General features: G+C 43.9%; 2 protein-coding genes across 3 annotated transcripts; both read right to left on the bottom strand.

Annotated features, from left to right (window-relative positions):
* Positions 1 to 232: 232 nt before the first annotated feature.
* On the bottom strand, positions 233 to 8,927 carry LOC127309674 (thaumatin-like pathogenesis-related protein 4). 2 transcript variants are annotated; one of them, XM_051340434.1, is made up of 2 exons: positions 8,812 to 8,927; positions 233 to 818 (listed from the first exon to the last, which is right to left on the bottom strand). In XM_051340434.1, the coding sequence occupies exons 1-2, from the start codon at positions 8,919 to 8,921 to the stop codon at positions 398 to 400; spliced, it is 531 nt and encodes a 176-aa protein (XP_051196394.1). In that variant the 5' UTR covers positions 8,922 to 8,927; the 3' UTR covers positions 233 to 397. The 2 variants fall into 2 exon arrangements, with proteins under 2 accessions (XP_051196394.1, XP_071677447.1); XM_071821346.1 differs by having other exon boundaries at positions 233 to 822; positions 8,831 to 8,927.
* An 11,669-nt stretch (positions 8,928 to 20,596) lies between these two features.
* LOC127310501 (thaumatin-like pathogenesis-related protein 4) lies at positions 20,597 to 22,807 on the bottom strand. The gene is made up of 2 exons (XM_051341172.2): positions 22,754 to 22,807; positions 20,597 to 21,207 (listed from the first exon to the last, which is right to left on the bottom strand). Exons 1-2 carry the CDS (start codon positions 22,805 to 22,807, stop codon positions 20,770 to 20,772), a joined length of 492 nt encoding a protein of 163 aa, XP_051197132.1. The 3' UTR covers positions 20,597 to 20,769.
* Between the last annotated feature and the right edge of the window lie 1,095 nt (positions 22,808 to 23,902).

Below are 23,902 nucleotides of genomic sequence, written 5' to 3'. Positions count from 1 at the left end.
GTATACAAAACGATAGTCTTTTGTCATAATAAGGTGGTTTCATCGTTGATACAAATTTGTACATGTTTTCGCCAAGAATGGTTGAAAGTTTTCTACCTGGCCTGTAGCCTATATATTTTCAAAACAAAATTCTATAGCATCGGTCCTCTCTTTTCTCATACGCCGTAGCCTACTCTTTCCAATTGCACCAAAATGAAGAGCAGCAAATTAATATTGTATGCTGTTTTAATAGTAGACACAAATATTCTTCACCTTTATTCATCGACTTTATTGGGCACCCGTGTGTGTACCGATTGTTCCACTTATGGTCGTATACATATACATACATGCATCTGACTCTCATAATAGGAAGTAGACTTATGATGGGCAGAAGACGACCCGGAAGCCCTGTAAGTTATCATGGGCAGAAGACGATCCGGAAGCTCCTGTTGCCCCTGCAGGTTTTGGTCTTGACGTCGTTGGGCTGCTGGTATGCGTCGGGGCAGTGAGAGTCCCGGCACTGCAGCGCGACGCCGGTACTGTAGGAGAAGCCCATGCCGATGTTGAACCCGTCGATCACGGAGATATCATAAGAATCAAACTTGCCGCCGAGGGTGAACTCCACCAGCGTCAGCGGAGGCTGTCTAGACAGGGTGCAGAACAGTGCGCCGACATAGTCGGCTGTTGCGCAGCGGTCGGAGTTTCCTTTGAAGCTGCAGCCCGTGCAGCCCCAGATGGTGGCCGTGTGGGTGCCCGCCGGGATGTCAAGGTTCCACGTCTCGCCGCTGTTGAGCTGCCTACCGCCGCCCACCGGCCTCGCCGCCGGCCACACGGTGAAGCTTGGTATATATGCCCACTTTTGAAGATTGTCTTGAAGAACAAGTAACCGAGAAAGGGTGGATCATGTGATAATGGCTAGCTGCGGGTATGCCGGAGGCTACCATGTGCCAAAGGGGTCCCATGCTTCGTTTTTCATGTGTATATGTCCTAAACAAACCTAAAACAATGAAAAAATACATTGGTGGAACCTCGCACGGAGAAATCTAGGGGGTAGACCCGCCGGGGCACACATACCGCTGTTTTTTGGGGGAGGAGGGGGAGAATGACCGCCGGAGCACCGGAATCCCATCAAATCTTGCATGTGGACCTATGATATGTGTGAAATTATGGTGGAAGGTTTAATGGTGTAAAAATAGCTCCCCGGTGTGACCTTCCTCACATTTGGGCGATAACACTTAGTAGATTTTCCGAAGCGCGGATTGCTCCGACACCCTGATATATGTGGGGGGATGAAGATGTAGAGTACTTTTGTATTGCAAATAGTACTAGATCGTAGATGCGCGCTTTGCTGCGCCCGTCCTTCTCGTACGAAAAACTACATAGACGCCAAGCAAAAATTGGACATTTCGGTTATACTGCCTCGTAGGTGCATTGTACATTTGCTTAAAGGTTTATTTAAAATGGAGTTTTTTTTTCGATAAAGGATGCTTTATTACTTCAAGAAGCAATTACATCCAGCCTCTGCATAACCAGGATGCACACAGCCGTTTGTTGTCTCAAGAGTCCAGAGTTACAAAAATAAAAAGGCGAAATACATATCGGAACGATGAATCATATGACGCCTAAGATGTGGCAGGAGCTACTATCCGTAGACTATGCTGCCACCCATGTAGGAAAAAAGTATCCCTCGCCGTATCCTCCAACCGTGTACAGACCTCCGTAAATAGGTCTTGGTTCTCCACACGCTGAAGAGGTAACCACGAACGGAGAATACCTGTGCATCTGTAGATGACCTGCAACAAAGAGCAATTTTTGTCATTAAAGATCTTGTCATTTCTACATATCCAGAGCGCCCAGATAACTGCTAGCGCCCCCATCATAAGAAGCATTTTAAACCTTGAGTTAATACCATGAAGCCAATTGCCAAAGACATTAGCGACACTAGTCGGCGGATACAAGGTAGACACTACTTGGATGACTGACCATATAGATCTCGCAAACTGGCACTGGAAGAATAAATGTTTGATTGTTTCATCATGATGACAAAAGACACATCGTGTACTTCCGTGCCAATTCCGCTTAACAAGATTGTCTTTGGTGAGGATAACCCCGCGACGAAGATACCATCCAAAAATTTTAATTTTTAATGGTATCTTCATCTTCCAAATTTTTTTATTATTATCAACTGGTAAATCAGAAAGCAGGATCGCATTGTATAAAGATTTTGCAGAAAAAGTACCATCTACATGGAGGTTCCATCGAAATTCATCTGGCTCTGGCGATAACTGAATATCTCCAAGCCGCTGAATTAGATTGTTCCATGCCACAAGCCTTTGTCCTAGTAAAACCCGTCTGAACGTCACATTCGGGGGTGAAGTAGCCATTACAGTTGCAATGGTATCACCTTGGCGACGCGCAATTCTATACAAAGCGGGATGCTGTTCACATAGGGGAGCATTGTCGAGCCAAGCATCTTCCCAGAAACGTATCTGTGCTCCATTCTTAATGGAGAAAGTCCCATGTCGAAAAAAGACATTTTTTGTCGCCATAAGACCAGCCCAGAAGTGTGAATCCCCAGGTTTCCAAACCACCTGAGATAATGTCTTCGAGCCGATGTACTTTCTCCGAAGTATAGTTTGCCAAATCCCATCCTCCGTAAGTAGCTTAAAAAGCCACTTACCCAGAAGAGCTGAATTCTTGACCTCCAGGTCATGAACTCCAAGCCCTCCTTGATCTTTGGGACTACAAACTATACTCCATTTAACCAGTCGATATTTCTTTTTCTCGTTGTCCCCTTGCCAAAAGAATCTGGATCGATAATAATCGAGTTTATGCAGAATTCCTTTTGGTAGGATGAAGAATGATAGCATATACAGTACCATATTAGTTAGTACTGAATTAATGAGTACCAATCTTCCACCCAGGGACAACAATTTACCTTTCCAACTACTGAGGCATTTTTGTAATCTTTCTTCCACTAATTTCCATTCCGCAATTGTCAGTCTCCGATAGTGAATCGGAATACCCAAATAACGAATCGGAAATTGGCCCTGCCCACAACCAAATAACTCTGTATACAGAGCTACATCGTCTTTCGGAAATTGGCCCTGCCCACAACCAAATAACTCTGTATACAGAGCTACATCGTCTTGGGCATCACCGAAGCAGAACAATTCACTTTTATGGAAGTTAATTTTCAATCCTGATAATTGCTCAAAAGCTGCTAAAATTAATTTCAGATTTCGAGCTTTTTCAAGATCATGATCCATAAAAAGAATTGTGTCATCAGCGTATTGAAGGATAGATAAACCACCATCAACCAGATGTGGAATCACACCTTCAATCTGACCATCAGACTTGGCTCTCTCTATGAGTACCGCCAACATATCCGCTACGATGTTAAATAACATCGGAGATAGCGGATCTCCTTGGCGTAACCCTTTTCGTGTTTGGAAGTAGTGACCGGTGTCATCATTAACCCGGATTGCAACACTACCTCCATACACGAAATCATGAATTAGAGCTCGCCACTCAGGCGAAAAGCCTTTCATCCTGAGTGTCTGTTGAAGGAAAGACCATTTAACTTTATCATACGCCTTCTCAAAATCAAGCTTTAAAATAACCCCATTTAATTTCTTAGAATGCATCTCATGTACCGTCTCATGCAAAACCGCTACTCCATCAAGGATATTACATCCTTGCATAAAGGCTGTCTGCGATGGTAAAACAACATGATCCGCAACCGTATTAAGTCTAATGGTGGCCACTTTCGTGAAAATCTTGAAACTTACATTTAATAGGCAAATGGGTCTATATTGTTGGATCCTTTCTGCCTCATTAATTTTCGGTAACAAGATAACTTCACCAAAATTTAGATGAAATAATTCTAGTTGTCCAATGTGTAAATCACTGAACAAATCTAGAAGGTCCGATTTAATAGTATCCCAGAATGTTTGACAAAACTCTGCTGGAAACCCATCTGGACCCGGTGCTTTGTTGCATTCCATTTGGAAAACTGCCTTCTTAACCTCTTCCTCAGTATAAGGTGCGGTTAGCAAGCCGTTTTCTTCCAAAGAAACTTGGGGTATATCATCCGTTAAGTCCTCGTTAAGAGAGAAAGTACTTTCCTCCGGAGGACCAAACAGACCCTTATAATAATTAGTAATGTAAGACTTGAGATGCTCATGGCCTTCAATCAACCCTTCATCTTGAATAAGAGAGTGAATACGTTTTTTCCGGTGTCTCCCATTAGCTAAGCCATGGAAATACCGCGTATTCGAGTCTCCCTCCAAGATGAATTGAGCTTTGGATCGTTGATACCATTTGAGCTCCTCTTCGCGAAGAAGACCCGCCATCTGTTTATTGGATTGATTTTTAAGCTCAATCTCATATGTAGACAGGGGTCTAATCTCCGCAACAGCCTCAAGCTCATCAATCACATTTGATAAGCGAGACTTTTCTTTTTTAAGAATACCAGCCGTATGGGCAGCCCAACCAGAGAGATGTTTGCGCATAGAACGCATTTTATTATTCCATCTCAAAATGGGCGTACTCCCTCCGACCGGTCTATCCCAAACCCTTTTAACCATATCATGAAATCCCTCTCGATATAACCAGCCAAGTTCAAATTTGAACGGCCGTTTACAAACGGGTGTGGGATTCCCGGTGGTTAAAAGGATGGGAGCGTGGTCAGACAGTTTTTCAATACGTTCTAGTGCGCGGACTGACACCAGAGGGTATTTATTTTCCCATTCGGTATCCATCATCACGCGATCTAGTTTCTCGTAGGTGGGCTCCGGCAAGCTGTTTGCCCAAGTAAACTGTCGACCAGTCATAAACACCTCTCTTAAATCAAGGCTATCAATGATAGCGTTGAACAAGAAAGGCCAATGACCATCAAAGCGGCCTTTACTTTTCTCATGAGGAAACCTCAACAAATTAAAATCACCTCCGATTAAAATCGGGTAAGGATTATCTTTTGTAAGGTTTACCAACTCACGTAAAAAGTCAGCCTTAAACACTTCCTGGGCGGCACCATACACAGCGACCAGACTCCACGTGAAACCATCTGCTTTGTTCTGAATGTCGAGCTTAATGTGGTACTCTCCATCAGAACTAGCCAAAACGGTCATGGTGTCTATGCGGACGCCAAGTAAAATGCCCCCTGACCTACCACGGGGCGGGCGAGAAAACCACTGAAAGTTAATCCCGCCTGACAAACGGTCGAGCAAAACATATGCTAAAATGCAAGTAAAATGCAAGTAAAATGGAGTTATTTCGTTTTGTTAAAGAGTCAAAACATATGCTAATTTCTAGTGTGCTATCACATCTTGGGAGAAACTAAGATATGGTGGGAGAAACTAACTCAGCTAATGCATAAAATATTTCAGATGCAAAAGGAATGGATTTGAATTTATCTTTTATCTTTATTTACAAAAGCTAAGTTCTAGTCTGGAACCGGAACACTGCAATGTGAAACAATATTGGCTCCTAGGATACCCAAAACTTATCGTAGAGGTTGGTTGGGGCTAAGAAACACCATCCTTTATCAACAGCAAATACCTTCTTTTCCTGGTCCTTGAGCAAAATGGCATCTCATATGGCCTATATACCAGCAGAGTGTAGACGTAGACTGAAATAAACTCTCATTTTACAAATACAAAGTGAATCTTGAAAAATTGCTGCCCACGCCTTCATTTCTGTATATATACATCTTAAAATAGCAATGATTGGTGTAAACTGTTAAATCATCTTTTGCAAATTAGTACTGAAATAAAGAGGGAATGTTAGGCATGCAAGCAATGCATGAACACAAACGACAAGGACCCGAAAAATATAATCAAGTGAAACCTAAGCTATAACCAAGGTAGAGTTTTGGCATAACATGGGTACATCTAATGCCAAGTTCAGCTCCACGTCCAACCACCAGATGACATTAGGATTCTCAATGGACTTCAATAAAACAAGAAAAGGGGGTAAAAATGGTAGTTTGACACCGATTCATGTCACATAATATGAAAAAATCTAGTGGAACATGTCACTTTTGGTATTAGAAAGCATGTCAGTTTCCAGGAGCACTAAAAAAATTATACAATCTTCATTGTATCATAAATCATTGAGGAGGCTAGTGACTTACTGATCTGTCATCGAGAAACCAGTTTGGAACGACACAACTTATGCGGAAACAAAAATAAAGGGCATGCTGAAGGAAGGGGTTGTTCTAAATATAGTGTAGTGTTGTTCTCTGCCTTAACATTTCTGACGGGTCAACTCGATGGACACACTCAGCATGAAAAGGTCCCATGCTAGCTAGGAATATAAACTTGCAACTAAATGTGATATAATCCAATAAAAGTGAAATCAATGATAACAATATAGTATTTGATAGATATAAGTAACAAGCTAGCAAGGTCAAAAATATTAAATTGATATATTTGCTAAAATAGCATGATCTTTAATGAGTCAATATTTTTAGCATAAATTCAAGCACCAGTATGTATTTTGATATTTCAGCTACATCTGAGCTTCTTCAATGAGTCTAGAGGAAAAGAGGAAACACCTCAGTCATAGAGATTCAGAGAGGCTATATTATGTGCAGATAGCAAATCAAAATTCAGCTCACTTTACCCTCTTGACGTTGACAACATTCCATGGCTTCAAATGTACAAACCACGTATTCATTTTCCATCAGCACAAACATGTACAACGAACATTTTCCAATATTCATGATTCTATTTTAAAAATTACCTTCTGAATTACAATTAAAAAACACTTATTCGCAAGCAGCTAATGGGTTGATGATTCTATTTTTACAACAAGCATATACAGAATTTAAGGAGGACATATTCAGAAGCAGCTAACAAGTAATGGAATATATACATAAAAGTTCGTGGATACCTTGATTAATAGAAGAGTTAAAATAAGAAATACTAAACGTACCTTTTACTCCGTACAAATAGAAATACAACTTCCCAATATGAAGGGGTTGGCCTCTTTGCACATAATTACGAAATGGAGGGAATAAACTCTGCCGCGGAGAATTTATAAACAATTTTACCTCGAAATGTCCGGGTAGTATAATTGGGTAAGATTCAAAAAATAAACCATACAAAACAGAGCCAACAAAGAGGTAGTTTGCTAAAGTTAACATGAAGTGTACTTCCCATAAATAACATGTACAGAATATGTTATAAGAGTACCTTGCAATAATAATGTCTTTCCGAGATTTAATGCCACATGTGTCACAACATCTCTGTAAAAGACGATTGAGATTGATGGAAAATTTCAATAAACATACATGTTGCTGACACTTCAAATTGCACAAATCAAAGGCTTGTGAAGAATTACCTCATAAAACACCACCACACATTAAGATTTTCAAGTGCAGTTGATTGCCTCGAATAAGACAAAGGCAAAACAACACCTCGCCTGAAAAAAAAAAGGATACAGTGGAAATCGTTTACATGTCATTTGTGCATTGCCCTTTCAGGCAACAAGAGCTGAGAAAAACAATGATAATCAGTACACAAATGTTTCATTCGTTTAATGTATATATACTAAGTTAATAGAAAAACAGGTAATAGAGTCATGTGTACGGAGAGCACAAATTATGCACACATGACAATTTGCTAGCCTGTATCGTTATAGTTCTTGTACTTGTATAACTTATAAGAAGGATTGGGATCTGGAGAGGCTTCTCACCGTGAAACTGGATCAAGCTAATCAGTTCATCACCTAGTGGACCTCCAGGCCCCATCCATCGTAGACGTCGTCAACCCACAGGAGAAAACTTGGAACAAATATCAGAGAAAAACATAGAATATATGTGACATAGATCTTAGATGAACATGTCAGTTTCGTCGTGTTTGAGTACAAAACCCTCACCAGTCTCTGGGACGGACGGATCGAGGTGCCCTCGCTGGCGGCCGTGGGCTTGCCGCCGTCCCCGCGGATACCCTTCTCTGTATGGGCGGCACACCAGCGCCGGATACCCTCGCCTCTTCAACCCTGTTTTTCCGCAAAGAGGCTGCGAGCCGTCGGAGATCGAGAAGGAGATCGGCGGACGAGCGATACCTGACACGAGACGGGGGCAAGAGAGGCCAGCGATAGGGTTTCCTCGCTGTGTCGAACCTGTTAGCAGTTCAATCGTCATGGGATGGGAATGAAGTCTATTTGCGACTGGGCCGTTAAAGCAGATGGACCACACCATGAGGCCCAGTGAACGGGAGGCTGCGTAGGTAGTTCTGTGGAGTAGCAGCCCTTTAAAGGTGGCTGGCCGTGATAGGCGTTAAGGCCGTGCTGAAGACGAGCCCAACGATACTCGGTGGCACGACCAGAAAATCTGCTCCGTTCGAGATCCGATCGGACGGGTGGTAACACCAAATCGCTGTGGTTTAGCCTTAGTAGTTCCATTTTACTGTTACTCAATGGGTATATACACATTATCTTACGTAGCACTAATAAATAGTCATCAAAAAGTAAAACTAATTAAAAAAATAAATATAAGTATTAGATGAAATAAAAAAGAAAGAAAAACAAAGGAAATGTCATATGGCGCACGGCAAAGGCAAAACGCACGGCAAAGGCTGTGTTGTCGTGCATCCCAGCTGGGTGCACGGCAAAGGGTGAGCCATGGCAAAGCCCAACGCCTTTGCCGTGAACCGAATCTTTGCAGTGCGGTGTGTTGGGCCATTGTCGTGGTGATTTCTTTGCCGTGCGCTCCCTTTAGATGTTGTTGTGCGCCTTTTCTTTGCCGTGAGTTATGCTCGGTGCGAACGGCAAAGAAATTTTTGCCGTGCGTGGGCTCACGGCAATGATTTGCTGCACGGCAGCCCCTGTTTTTCCCGTGGTGATTGGTTGGTGATGCTGAAGGACGTCGCGCTGGCGCCGGCGGCGAATGACACAGCCAGCAGGAGAATGAGCGCCGACGAGGAGGTAGCCATGGTTTGTTATACATGTACTTGTTTTGCTTGCTGTACTGGCCAAACTTGCAACGTACTATAGAGAAAAGTCGGACGATCTACTTTTCAACGTAGATACCCAGCCGAGTTACCAACACGAGCTGAGAATTTTTTTCTTCGATAAAGGAATATATTAATATTAAAAGATACCAATTACATACAGCCTCTGCAACAACGCCCCACCCTAATGACAGTATGGATGCATAGAGCCAAAAAAGAGTAAAGAAAATTAAAAAATAAAAGTCCCGCTACAGCCTTCTAGACCTAGCAACAACAATACAACCACCACCGTGACAACACCTGAAGTACAGACAGCAAATACGTATACGTAACTTTGCTCGGTCGACAGGCTGCACCTGGCTCGATCTCGACTTCACAATCTCCATCGCCGTGAACTTTCTGTCATCCTTACATTGGTTGGAGGAAAATCGAAACGGTTGTAGTCACCTTGTGCTGGAAAATACTTTGATCGAGTTTGACAAAGACAACATGATCTTTTTTTGGAAAAGGGGAAGCCCCAGATTCTACATCAAAATGGTATGCATGCGTCCTTTTATTACATTATTGGAATTTGTTTAACAACTCTTATAAGTCTTGGATCGCATAATGCTAATACATGAATTAGGAAACGAAAAATATGAAATAACATGCAGGGCCTTTGTATCAACATGTTAATGTTCCATCGAACCGACAACCGCACCGGTTGTATATATCCCGTGCAACCGTTGCCATGAGGCTGCACTCAAAATGCATGGCAATAATGCATAGAGATTGGACCACCATGAGTTTTTTTTTCATTTTTTTAGAGATGAAATCATTTTTCACATGGCATATAACCCAAAGTAAAGCACACCCATTTAACCGGTTTCAAAATATATTCTAAATAATACTAGTTTGAAAATAATGAAAGCCATATGCACGATCCTCCACAAAATCGATCTTTGCAAATGAACATGAAATAGGAATTGTCAATTGCCTTATCTTAGGGCTAGAATGCTGTGGTGTGGCTCTTTTTCTTTTTTTCTCTTTTTTAGCTATGTGCATCCGTATTCGATTTCCCTTTACCGCGTTCGGTCGCTCGAGTGGTTAGAGCATCTCCAGCCGCATCCCCCAAACCGTCCCCCAAAGGGATTTGGGGCGCGCCGGACAGAAAATGCGTTCCAGCCGTGTCCCCCAAAGCCCTTTTTTGTCCGGCGCGGCCCGATACGGTGTCCGGCGCCCCGAGCCCGTCCCTGTCCCACAGGGGACGCACCGGGGACGCCGGACACAACGAAAAGCGAGGCGGGGAGTGGCGGGGTCGACCCGTCAGCGGCACAGGAAGGCTAAAACCCCGTCGCCTACCTTTGGTCAAGCGACGTTAATGGCGTCCCTGTTTTCCCAGGCGACGCAGGGACGCGTCTCGTCGTGCATGGCCGCGTGGCCGTCCGCGCCGGAGTTATTGTGTGCAACCACCCGCTGCCGCCGCTGTTTTAATAAGACGCCCTGCAGTTCTCGCCGCTCATAATCCTTCTCGTCGCTGCCGCCTCCCCCTCCCAGATCTTCTCCTCGCCGCTCAAAAAATGTCGAGCTTGTCCTCCCGCAAGATCGCCGCGGCGAACGGCTTCGGTCGCGGCAGCCTCACCGTGGCGGAGGCGTGGGCGCTGTACCACGCCCGGTATCCAGTCCCGCCGGACATGCGGCTGCCAAGCAGCGGCGGCTGGAAGATGGCCGTGAACGGCATTGGCGTTCCGCCGCCGCCGAAGCCGCGCACGGAGCAATGGTGGGACGCCGTCAAGGCCCGTCGGGCTCAACTCACCGCCCAGGAGCGGTTGGATCCGACGTGGGCGGTCGACAACAACGACGCCTGGTGGACGACGTACTTCAAGGCGAAGTACGACATCGAGATGCACAGCACCGACAACCTCGTCGGCGGCCTCAATAGCTGGAACAAGGACGGCCGCGCCCTGTTCTGGGGCGTTCCGGGGCGCACCCTCGACAACGTCATCCGCGGCATCCGCAACGGCGCTCCAAGGCTGGAGATGCCGTCGCCGCCGCCGTCTCCTCAATGGCAGCCGAGGAGGACGAAGTACTCGTCCTCCTCGCACTCTTCTTCCTCGGGACCGGCGCGATCGACGCCGTCCTCGTCTTACCGGTCGGAGCCGTACACCGTTCCCAAACGGGAGGTGAAGGAGGAGCCGGCGACGCCCGTCAACACGAGGCGTGGCGGCAGCGGCAGCCGGCGGCAGCAAGGGAGGCGCGGCGGCGCCCTCCTCATCCCGAAGCCGGAGGTGAAGGAGGAGCCGGAGGAAGCGTCGCAGGCGGCGCTGCTGGCGGAGTACGAGCGGCAGCAGCGGCTCATCGCCAGCAGCGACGACCCCGAGGACTGCCCAGGGCTGCGGGCGGCGTTCTTGGCGTCCATGAACGACAAGGACGCCTGGAGGGGCGACCTGGACGCGGCGATCGCCATGTCCATCCGCGACTCCGGCAAGCCGCTGGTGGACCTCACCGACGACGGCGAGGCAGGACCAAGCGGCTTGGTGAAGGACGAGCCCGTCGACGAGCGCGTCGACGAGCGCGTCAAGCAGGAGGTCGTCACCGACGACATGTACAACTTCCAGCAGTACTACGACGCCTCCGGCCGCCGCAAGTGGTTCTAGATTAGGTTTAGTTTAAAGTTAGTCAAATTTCGTTCGAATCTATGTAAGTTTGGACGAATCTAATCGAATCTAGTTAAGTTTAAAATTTGCGAAATTTTGTTTGGGGGACGCGACTGGGGAGCGACGTCCCCCAAACGCGGCACGAACGAAACACGTCCCCCAAACGCTCAATCCGGCGCGGTTTGGGGGACGGTTTGGGGGACGCGACTGGAGATGCTCTTAGTTCCTTTGCGCGGGAGCGCTCGCTGTACCGAGTCAATTCCGTTTCCGTGTTTTTTGTCGTTTTCCGCAATTTTCGCGCATTTAATTCCGTGCAATTAATTCGTCACGAGCCGTTAGTTCTATTCTGGTAGTAGTAGCGTTAATCCCGCCCATTTAATTCCGTCTATTTATTATAGTGCAAATTCCGAGCCGTTAATTTTATTTCTGGTCACGTTAATCCCGCGGATTTAGTTTCCTTTTTGACAATTTTCATTTTTGTTAATATGTTAATATGTGCATTTAATTCATGAGCTCCCCGAAAATCTGGTGCTTTTAATTTCTGCGGACCAAATTTGGTCGTTTAACTTTTTTATTATCCCTAGCCGATTTTAGTTTCCTTTTTGACAATTTTCATTTTCTATTCCCTTTTTACAATTCCCTTTTCTACAATTATCTTTATTTTTAGTAATCTTATATTTTGGTACTGAAATATATATATTTGTTGGACTTTTTATAATTCCCTTTTATCAATTCCCTTTTTTTCAAATTTACTACGCCAAGTCATGTTTCTTTGGACCAAGTTTTGTTATTCCCTTTTTCGGGTTAGTGGTTTTTTAGGTGGGGAATAATGGGTGGGAAAATCACTTGCAACTCAAATGAACTACCACTTGCAACTCAAATGATCAAGATCATCTATCTGTAATGTTATATGTTGTGTTTGTCGGGATCCGATGGATAGAGAATACTATGTTATGTTGATTATCAATCTATTACTTATGTGTTGTTTATGATCTTGCATGCTCTCCGTTATTAGTAGAGGCTCTGGCCAAGTTTTTGCTCTTAACTCCAAGAGGGAGTATTTATGCTCGATAGTGGGTTCATGCCTCCATTAAATCTGGGACAGTGACAGAAAGTTCTAAGGTTGTGGATGTGCTGTTGCCACTAGGGATAAAACATTGATGCTATGTCTAAGGATGTAGTTATTGATTACATTACGCACCATACTTAATGCAATTGTCTGTTGTTTACAACTTAATACTGGAAGGGGTTCGGATGATAACCTGAAGAAGGACTTTTTAGGCATAGATGCATGCTGGATAGCGGTCTATGTACTTTGTCGTAATGCCCAATTAAATCTCACAATACTCATCATATCATGTATGTGCATGGTCATGCCCTCTCTATTTGTCAATTGCCCGACTGTAATTTGTTCACCCAACATGCTATTTATCTTATGGGAGAGACACCTCTAGTGAACTGTGGACCCCGGTCCATTCTTTTACATTGAATACAATCTACTGCAATACTTGTTCTACTGTTTTCTGCAAACAATCATCATCCACACTATACATCTAATCCTTTGTTACAGCAAGCCGGTGAGATTGACAACCTCGCTGTTTCGTTGGGGCAAAGTACTTTGGTTGTGTTGTGCAGGTTCCACGTTGGCGCCGGAATCCCTGGTGTTGCGCCGCACTACATCCCGCCGCCATCAACCTTCAACGTGCTTCTTGGCTCCTACTGGTTCGATAAACCTTGGTTTCTTACTGAGGGAAACTTGCTGCTGTACGCATCACACCTTCCACTTGGGGTTCCCAACGGACGCGTGCTGTACGCGTATCAGTTGGCTCAAGGATTTTGGATGCATGAGAAGTATTCCCTCTCGATACAAGGTTTAGGCTAGCAAGGTTATTTGAAACAAACACAAGGATGAACCGGTGCAGCAAAACTCACATAAAAGACATATTGTAAACATTATAAAACTCTACACCGTCTTCCTTGCTGTTCAAAACTCAATACTAGAAATTATCTAGACTTTAGAGAGACCAAATATGCAAACCAAATTTTAGCAAGCTCTATGTATTTCTTCATTAATAGGTGCAAAGTATATGATGCAAGAGCTTTAAACATGAGCACAACAATTGACAAGTATCACATTATCCAAGACATTTTATCAATTACTACATGTAGCATTTCCCGATTCCAACCCTATAACAATTAACGAAGCAGTTTCAACCTTCGCCACGAACATTAAAAGCTAAGAACACATGTGTTCATATGAACCAGCGGAGCATGTCTCTCTCCCACACAAGCATTTATTCAAACAAAAACAAAAACAAAAACAAACAGACGCTCCAAGTAAAGTACATAAGATGTGACCGAATAAAAATATAGTTTCAAGGGAGGAACCTGATAAATTTGTCGATGAAGAAGGGGATGCCTTGGGCATCCCCAAGCTTAGATGCTTGAGTCTTCTTGAAAAATGCAGGGATGAACCACCGGGGCATCCCCAAGCTTAGACTTTTCACTCTTCTTGATCATAGTATATCATCCTCCTCTCTTGACCCTTGAAAACTTCCTCCACACCAAACTCGAAACAAACTCATTAGAGGGTTAGTGCATAATCAAAAATTCACATGTTCAGAGGTGACACAATCATTCTTAACACTTCTGGACATTGCACAAAGCTACTAGAGGTTAATGGAACAAAGAAATCCATCCAACACAGCAAAAGAGGCAATGCGAAATAAAAGGCAGAATCTGTCAAAACAGAACAGTCCGTAAAGACGAATTTTAAAGTGGCACCAGACTTGCTCAAATGAAAATGCTCAAATTGAATGAAAGTTGCGTACATATCTGAGGATCACTCACGTAAATTGGCATAATTTTCTGAGTTACCTACAGAGAATTAGGCCCAGATTCGTGACAGCAAGAAATCTGTTTCTGCGCAGTAATCCAAATCTAGTATGAACCTTGCTATCAAAGACTTTACTTGGCACAACAATGCAACAAAACTAAGATAAGGAGAGGTTGCTACAGTAGTAACAACTTCCAAGACACAAATACAAAATAAAAATACTGTAACAAAATAAACACATGGGTTATCTCCCAAGAAGTTCTTTCTTTATAGCCATTAAGATGGGCTCAGCAGTTTTAATGATGCTCACATGAAAAATAGAGTATGAAGCAAAAGAGAGCATCAAGAAGCAAATTCAAAACAAATTTAAGCCTAACATGCTTCCTATGCATAGGAATCTTGTAAATAAACAAATTCATGAAGCATGATGCAACAAGCATAGAAGGATAAAACAAGTGCAGCTTCAAGATTTTCAGCACATAGAGAGGTGTTTTAGTAACATGAAAATTTCTACAACCATATTTTCCTCTCTCATAATAACTTTCAGTGGCATCATGAACAAACTCAACAATATAAGTATCACATAAAGCATTCTTATTCACATGCATAAAAGTATCATTACTCTCCACATAAGCATAATCAATTTTATTAATTGTAGTGGGAGCAAATTCAACAAAGTAGCTATCATTATTATTCTCATCAAGTGTAGGAGGCATGGTATTATCATCATAAAAATTACTCTCCATAGTAGGCGGCACCAAAAGACCACTATCATTATAATCATCATAAATGGGAGGCATATCATAATCAACATAAACTTTCTCCTCAATGCTTGGAGGACTAAAAATATCATGCTCATCAAAGCCAGCTTCCCCAAGCTTAGAATTTTCCATATCATTAGCAACAATGGTGTTCAAAGCGTTCATACTAATATCATTGCTACTAGCATGCAAATAAGGTTCCATAGGTTTTTTAATTTTCGCATCAAACCATCCATGTCTTAAATCAGGAAATAGAATAAGAAGCTCATTGTTGTCCATTATGCCAAACTAGTGTAAACAAGAAACAAAAAGATGCAATTGCAGGATCTAAAGGAAATAGCTTCGAGCACATACACAACGGCGCCAGAAAAGTACTTTACCTGGGACCGGAGTATGAGAGCCTTTTACCTTTCCTCCCCGGCAACGGCGCCAGAAAAGTGCTTGATGTCTACGGGTGCTTCTATTCTTGTAGACAGTGTTGGGCCTCCAAGAGCAGAGGTTTGTAGAACAGCAGCAAGTTTCCCTTAAGTGGATCACCCAAGGTTTATCGAACTCAGGGAGGAAGAGGTCAAAGATATCCCTCTCATGCAACCCTGCAACCACAAAGCAAGAAGTCTCTTGTGTCCCCAACACACCTAATAGGTGCACTAGTTCGGCGAAGAGATAGTGAAATACAAGTGGTATGAATGAATATGAGCAGTAGTAACGGCGCCAGAAAAGTGCTTGCTGGCGTGCAGTTGATGGTAGTAATATTGCAGGAAGTAAAGATGCAGTAAAACAGTAACAAGCAGCGATAGCAGTATTTAGGAACAAGGCCTAGGGATCATACTTTCACTAGTGGACACTCTCAACATTGATCACATAACAGAATAAATAGATAGATGCTAGACTCTACACCCTCTTGTTGGATGATGAACACCACTAACTGTGTAGGATTACACGAACCCTCAATGCCGGAGTTAACAAGCTCCACAATATTCAATGTTCATATTTAAATAACCTTAGAGTGCATAACAGATCAACATAACCAAACCAAGTACTAACATAGCATGCACACTGTCACCTTCACACTACGAAAGGAGGAATAGATCACATCAATACTATCATAGCAATAGTTAACTTCATAATCTACAAGAGATCACAATCATAGCCTACGCCAAGTACTGCACGATGCACACATTGTCACCATTACACCGTGCAGGAGGAATAAACTACTTTAATAACATCACTAGAGTAGCACACAGATAAATTGTGATACAAAACACATTGCAATCATAAAGAGATATAAATAAGCACTTCACTATGCCATTCATAACAGCGAATAAGTATTCTGTGAAATATAGCCTAAGAGACCCACACGGTGCACACACTGTCACCTTTACACACGTGGGACAAGGAGTCTCCGGAGATCACATAAGTAAAATCCACTTGACTAGCACAATGACATCTAGATTACAAGCATCATCATATGAATCTCAATCATGTAAGGCAGCTCATGAGATTATTGTATTGAAGTACATAGGAGAGAGATGAACCACATAGCTACCGGTACAGCCCCGAGCCTCGATGGAGAACTACTCCCTCCTCATGGGAGACAGCAACGTTGATGAAGATGGCGGTGGTGTCGATGGAGAAGCCTTCCGGGGGCACTTCCCCGTCCCGGCGGCGTGCCGGAACAGAGACTCCTGTCCCCCAGATCTTGGCTTCGCGATGGCGGCGGCTCTGGAAGGTTTTCTCTGGTTTCGTCGAACGTGTCGAGGTTTTTAGGTCAGGGACCTTTATATAGGCGAAGAGGCGGAGTCGGGGGGTCGACGAGGCGACGACACACTAGGGGGGCGCGTCCCCCCTAGGGCCGCGCCGGCCTGTCAACTGGGGGCCCAGTGGCCCCCCTCTGGCGACTCTCGGGTGTTCTGGAAGCTTCGTGGAAAAATAGGATGCTGGGCGTTGATTTCGTCCGATTCCGAGAATATTTCCTTACTAGGATTTCTGGAACCAAAAACAGCAGAAAACAGGAACTGGCCCTTCGGCATCTCGTCAATAGGTTAGTTCCGGAAAACGCATAATAATGACATAAAGTATGCATAAAACATGTAGATATCATCAATAATGTGGCATGGAACATAAGAAATTATCGATACGTCGGAGACGTATCATGGGGCCGCGCCCCCCTATGGTGTGGCCGCCTCGTGGCTCCTCTTCGTCTCCTCTTCGGTGTTCTGGAAGGCTCCGTGGAAAATAAGACCGTGGGCTTTTGTTTCGTCCAATTCCGAGAATATTTCCTTTGTAGGATTTCTGAAACCAAAAACAGCAGAAAACAGGAACTGGCGCTTCGGCATCTTGTTAATAGGTTAGTACCGGAAAATGCATCAAAATGATATAAAGTGTATGTAAAACATATGAGTATTGTCATAAAACTAGCATGGAACATAAGAAATTATAGATACGTTTGAGACCTATCACCCTCCCTCTCCCAACCTCATGCTGCTTCACGCTGCCACGAGGCACCGCCGCCACGTCCCTCGTCCCCCTTCTCCGGGTGAGGCCGGCGGCTCCTCCGGACGAGGCCGGCCTCCACACCCTCATCAGCGACCAAATCACCCTCCTCCTTCAAGGCTCCCACCGCATCTAGACGATGGAGCTCGACTTGCTTCGACGAGAACGTGGGCAAGTGCGAGAGGCAGCGGAGGCAGGGACTGGGGGAGGGAGGAGGCAGCCGATTGGGGACGGGAGGAGGGGTAGGAACCACTCGGTACGCTAGAGTTTTCACTCGGTGCAAAAGGAAGGCGACGTGAGCGAGCACACACGGCTGCCTCTTGCTGACGGCCCCGTATGAGAATGGCCCCAGGCGTCATAGAGCATGAACGAGCAGCGACGGGTAATTTTTTTTTCATCGCATCAAACGGCTGTGGTGAAAAGCGGGAGGAGAAAATCACTGTCGCACAGCAAACCAACGAACACGATGGATCTGCCCCTTTAAGTGCTCTAGATTGCCGAGTAGCGCAGCTTCCTTTATAGGAAGAATTAGCATGATTATGATCATCTATGTAACCCCTTTGTGGTGGATCTCTTTTCTATGAGTTGATATTTGAGATTGGAATCCTTTTTTGTGCGAGATGTATAAGTAGATGCTTATTATGTACCCCTTCTTAAGTACATGTTTTACTCCAACTTGTATGAGAGAAGATTTGTGGGAAACGTGTGTGTTAGGAGTAAGATGGCGGTAGTGATTGAATAGTGACACAAATTTCAAGATCTACTTTTGATTTTACCTTTGTTACCTCAGTAGGGATTAAGTTCATACATGTGCTATAGTTTCATCTAGTGATATTCTAGGTGGTCTTGTGAAATGAAGGTAGTATATTTGAGATTCAAACACATTATGTCAAAGTTCTTAAAGCTATACTCTGATAATTCTTAAATACCGGATTGCTTCGAGTTTTCCCTTTCTGGATAGTATAAGAGTGATGTGTTGCATCATTTCTATGTCAAGACGTAATTCTCATACAAATACTTATTTCACAATATGAGATTCCAAGAACATAATATAGCTTATGAATTGTTTAAGTCCATTACACCTTTATAAGAGAATAGACAAGTGAAACCATGAACTCTGGCCCAATTTTAATTATAATAAACACCAAAGCAACACTTTTATCAATCTGTACAATTTCAGCACTTATTAATTTCGAAAACCAAAAAAAAAAAACTCTACTTTATTGTTTTACTTTTATTGCCTAGAATAGATTTCTTTACTTTTATTTATTTGCTATACTCTTCATATATTACTTAAACGAAACCTTGTGCTTGACAACTATATGGTGAAGTATGGGACACAAGGAAATTTTGTTTTGTTTTGTATATTGATTGAAGAGGAGTCCCAAAGAGTTATTACACACGGAGTTGTTGCCATCAGTGTCTGGCAATAATCTTGTTGAAGGAATTATTTTGTGAGTGTGGATTTTCTCCGGTGTGAAAACCTATGGCCATTGATCAGGGCGATGACGGCTCTTCTGTAGTGTTTCCTTTTTAAATGGGCCGCTTTTGGAGTTGACGGATCCCAGGTGTATCTTACACAAAAAGCATGGTCAGTGTAGCGGAACTTTTGTTTTATGTAAATTTTTTTTGGATGTGTGCATAAGTATTGCCACTAGGGCACATCTTTGTTGTAGAGGCTGAGTATAATTGGTGTCTTTGCGATATTAGTATATTCTTTTTATTAAAAAAATAGGATCCTTGCCTTGCTAGTTCTACTTCTGCTAGCATGGAGATGGGCTGGAGGACCTTCAGCCTAGCGGACGTCGGTACATGCGGCCACTGCAGATCGGATCGGAATCCCATGTTGATAGCTTTGCAGGACTTGCGACTGAATGACGCGCGCGAGCGTGGCGCGTCGCCGAGTTGCCGACTCGCGCCAGTGTCGTGCCTCACGTCTACCTGATTATGCGTGTGGTCGTGTGCCCGAGTAGTTGGTGTTGGTGCAATCTGGCGATGCGGTGCTGAAGCCGCATGGTCGTTGGCAGCGATCTGCCGTCTTGTCGCTGCCGCCGCCATGGATGGAGATTTTCACCGGAGTTTGGGGCCGTGGTTTAGAGATTTATTTGGGTGATTAGATGTAAAACGATAGAATTGGAATTTCGGAAATCTTTATCTAAGAACTAATCTAAAAAACTGGTATGATCTTTGATCGAAACATGATGCGGCGCTCCCGAGGAGATTAGTCTTCCCGGGTCGGAAGTGGTGGGATGTCCTAGGATCGGCGTTATGAGACTAACCGATGTGATACCATGAAGAATTATAAAACTATTTTTTATGTGTTGTATTGCCATGACCCTTATGTGTGTATACAGGTACAAGAGAGAGTTAGACTTGAAGTACAAGAAAATGTAGAGTTCTAGGCTATCTCTAGTCCATACACATATAGGTATTCTGACATATTCAACACATGAAGCGTTTTCTCCAAGAGATTAAAGTTCTCATGTTCAACTAATATATTATTTTCCAAAACCAACGGTAATCTGTTTGTGTTACCCCATGCAAGCTTTTCATAAACATCAGCATTTCTCATCCACGCATACCTTCGGTGTTAAACTACCTTTAATTGTTTTAAAATATTTTTAACAAGGAGGTAACTTTGAAACTTGGTTGTCAGCAGGGATCTTGGTGTGTATCAACGCAAGACCGATGTCTCTCCTGGTAACTAGTATACAAAACGATAGTCTTTTGTCATAATAAGGTGGTTTCATCGTTGATACAAATTTGTACATGTTTTCGCCAAGAATGGTTGAAAGTTTTCTACCTGGCCTGTAGCCTATATATTTTCAAAACAAAATTCTATAGCATCGGTCCTCTCTTTTCTCATACGCCGTAGCCTACTCTTTCCAATTGCACCAAAATGAAGAGCAGCAAATTAATATTGTATGCTGTTTTAATAGTAGACACAAATATTCTTCACCTTTATTCATCGACTTTATTGGGCACCCGTGTGTGTACCGATTGTTCCACTTATGGTCGTATACATATACATACATGCATCTGACTCTCATAATAGGAAGTAGACTTATGATGGGCAGAAGACGACTCGGAAGCCCTGTAAGTTATCATGGGCAGAAGACGATCCGGAAGCTCCTGTTGCCCCTGCAGGTTTTGGTCTTGACGTCGTTGGGCTGCTGGTATGCGTCGGGGCAGTGAGAGTCCCGGCACTGCAGCGCGACGCCGGTACTGTAGGAGAAGCCCATGCCGATGTTGAACCCGTCGATCACGGAGATATCATAAGAATCAAACTTGCCGCCGAGGGTGAACTCCACCAGCGTCAGCGGAGGCTGTCTAGACAGGGTGCAGAACAGTGCGCCGACATAGTCGGCTGTTGCGCAGCGGTCGGAGTTTCCTTTGAAGCTGCAGCCCGTGCGGCCCCAGATGGTGGCCGTGTGGGTGCCCGCCGGGATGTCAAGGTTCCACGTCTCGCCGCTGTTGAGCTGCCTACCGCCGCCCACCGGCCTCGCCGCCGGCCACACGGTGAAGCTTGGTATATATGCCCACTTTTGAAGATTGTCTTGAAGAACAAGTAACCGAGAAAGGGTGGATCATGTGATAATGGCTAGCTGCGGGTATGCCGGAGGCTACCATGTGCCAAAGGGGTCCCATGCTTCGTTTTTCATGTGTATATGTCCTGAACAAACCTAAAACAATGAAAAAATACATTGGTGGAACCTCGCACGGAGAAATCTAGGGGGTAGACCCGCCGGGGCACACATACCGCTGTTTTTTGGGGGAGGAGGGGGAGAATGACCGCCGGAGCACCGGAATCCCACCAAATCTTGCATGTGGACCTATGATATGTGTGAAATTATGGTGGAAGGTTTAATGGTGTAAAAATAGCTCCCCGGTGTGACCTTTCTCACATTTGGGCGATAACACTTAGTAGATTTTCCGAAGCGCGGATTGCTCCGACACCCTGATATATGTGGGGGGATGAAGATGTAGAGTACTTTTGTATTGCAAATAGTACTAGATCGTAGATGCGCGCTTTGCTGCGCCCATCCTTCTCGTACGAAAAACTACATAGACGCCAAGCAAAAATTGGACATTTCGGTTATACTGCCTCGTAGGTGCATTGTACATTTGCTTAAAGGTTTATTTAAAATGGAGTTTTTTTTCGATAAAGGATGCTTTATTACTTCAAGAAGCAATTACATCCAGCCTCTGCATAACCAGGATGCACACAGCCGTTTGTTGTCACAAGAGTCCAGAGTTACAAAAATAAAAAGGCGAAATACATATCGGAACGATGAATCATATGACGCCTAAGATGTGGGAGGAGCTACTATCCGTAGACTATGCTGCCACCCATATAGGGAAAAAGTATCCCTCGCCGTATCCTCCAACCGTGTACAAACCTCCGTAAATAGGTCTTGGTTCTCCACACGCTGAAGAGGTAACCACGAACGGAGAATACCTGTGCATCTGTAGATGACCTGCAACAAAGAGCAATTTTTGTCATTAAAGATCTTGTCATTTCTACATAGCCAGAGCGCCCAGATAACTGCTAGCGCCCCCATCCTAAGAAGCATTTTAAACCTTGAGTTAATACCATGAAGCCAATTGCCAAAGACATTAGCGACACTAGTCGGCGGATACAAGGTAGACGCTACTTGGATGACTGACCATATAGATCTATGAAAGCACTTTGGAAGAATAAATGTTTGATGGTTTCATCATGATGACAAAAGACACATCGTGTACTTCCGTGCCAATTCTGCTTAACAAGATTGTCTTTGGTGAGGATAACCCCGCGACGAAGATACCATTTAAAATTTTTAATTTTTAATGGTATCTTCATCTTCCAATTTTTTTTATTATTATCAACTGGTAAATCAGAAAGCAGGATCGCATTGTATAAAGATTTTACAGAAAAAGTACCATCTACATGGAGGTTCCATCGAAATTCATCTGGCTCTGGCGATAACTGAATATCTCCAAGCCGCTGAATTAGATTGTTCCATGCCACAAGCCTTTGTCCTAGTAAAACCCGTCTGAACGTCACATTCGGGGGTGAAGTAGTCATTACAGTTGCAATGGTATCACCTTGGCGACGCGCAATTCTATACAAAGCGGGATACTGTTCACATAGGGGAGCATTGTCGAGCCAAGCATCTTCCCAGAACCGTATCTGTGCTCCATTCTTAATGGAGAAAGTCCCATGTCGAAAAAAGACATTTTTTGTCGCCATAAGACCAGCCCAGAAGTGTGAATCCCCAGGTTTCCAAACCACCTGAGATAATGTCTTCGAGCCGATGTACTTTCTCCGAAGTATAGTTTGCCAAATCCCATCCTCCGTAAGTAGCTTAAAAAGCCACTTACCCAGAAGAGCTGAATTCTTGACCTCCAGGTCATGAACTCCAAGCCCTCCTTGATCTTTGGGACTACAAACTATACTCCATTTAACCAGTCGATATTTCTTTTTCTCGTTGTCCCCTTGCCAAAAGAATCTGGATCGATAATAATCGAGTTTATGCAGAATTCCTTTTGGTAGGATGAAGAATGATAGCATATACAGTACCATATTAGTTAGTACTGAATTAATGAGTACCAATCTTCCACCCAGGGACAACAATTTACCTTTCCAACTACTGAGGCGTTTTTGTAATCTTTCTTCCACTAATTTCCATTCCGCAATTGTCAGTCTCCGATAATGAATCGGAATACCCAAATAACGAATCGGAAATTGGCCCTGCCCACAACCAAATAACTCTGTATACAGAGCTACATCGTCTTGGGCATCACCGAAGCAGAACAATTCACTTTTATGGAAGTTAATTTTCAATCCTGATAATTGCTCAAAAGCTGCTAAAATTAATTTCAGATTTCGAGCTTTTTCAAGATCATGATCCATAAAAAGAATTGTGTCATCAGCGTATTGAAGGATAGATAAACCACCATCAACCAGATGTGGAATCACACCTTCAATCTGACCATCAGACTTGGCTCTCTCTATGAGTACCGCCAACATATCCGCTACGATGTTAAATAACATCGGAGATAGCGGATCTCCTTGGCGTAACCCTTTTCGTGTTTGGAAGTAGTGACCGGTGTCATCATTAACCCGGATTGCAACACTACCTCCATACACGAAATCATGAATTAGAGCTCGCCACTCAGGCGAAAAGCCTTTCATCCTGAGTGTCTGTTGAAGGAAAGACCATTTAACTTTATCATACGCCTTCTCAAAATCAA

The sequence above is a fragment of the Lolium perenne genome, chromosome 6, assembly GCF_019359855.2.
Source record: "Lolium perenne isolate Kyuss_39 chromosome 6, Kyuss_2.0, whole genome shotgun sequence".
Taxonomy (NCBI): Eukaryota; Viridiplantae; Streptophyta; class Magnoliopsida; order Poales; family Poaceae; genus Lolium; species Lolium perenne.
The sequence above is the reverse complement of the archived record's forward strand: the minus strand, read 5'-3'. Positions and strand labels throughout refer to the sequence as shown.

Bases quoted from the DNA above. Each gene is read 5' to 3' on its own strand.
- LOC127310501 (XM_051341172.2), bottom strand. From the start codon at position 22,807: ATGCTCCCCTATGTGAACAGTATCCCGCTTTGTATAGAATTGCGCGTC. The intron at 21,208-22,753 runs GTGATACCATTG...AATCTTCAAAAG, and splicing joins TAGAATTGCGCGTCGCCAAG to TGGGCATATATACCAAGCTT.
- LOC127309674 (XM_051340434.1), bottom strand. From the start codon at position 8,921: ATGGCTACCTCCTCGTCGGCGCTCATTCTCCTGCTGGCTGTGTCATTC. The intron at 819-8,811 runs GCTGCCGTGCAG...ATATATACCAAG, and splicing joins TCACCACGGGAAAAACAGGG to CTTCACCGTGTGGCCGGCGG.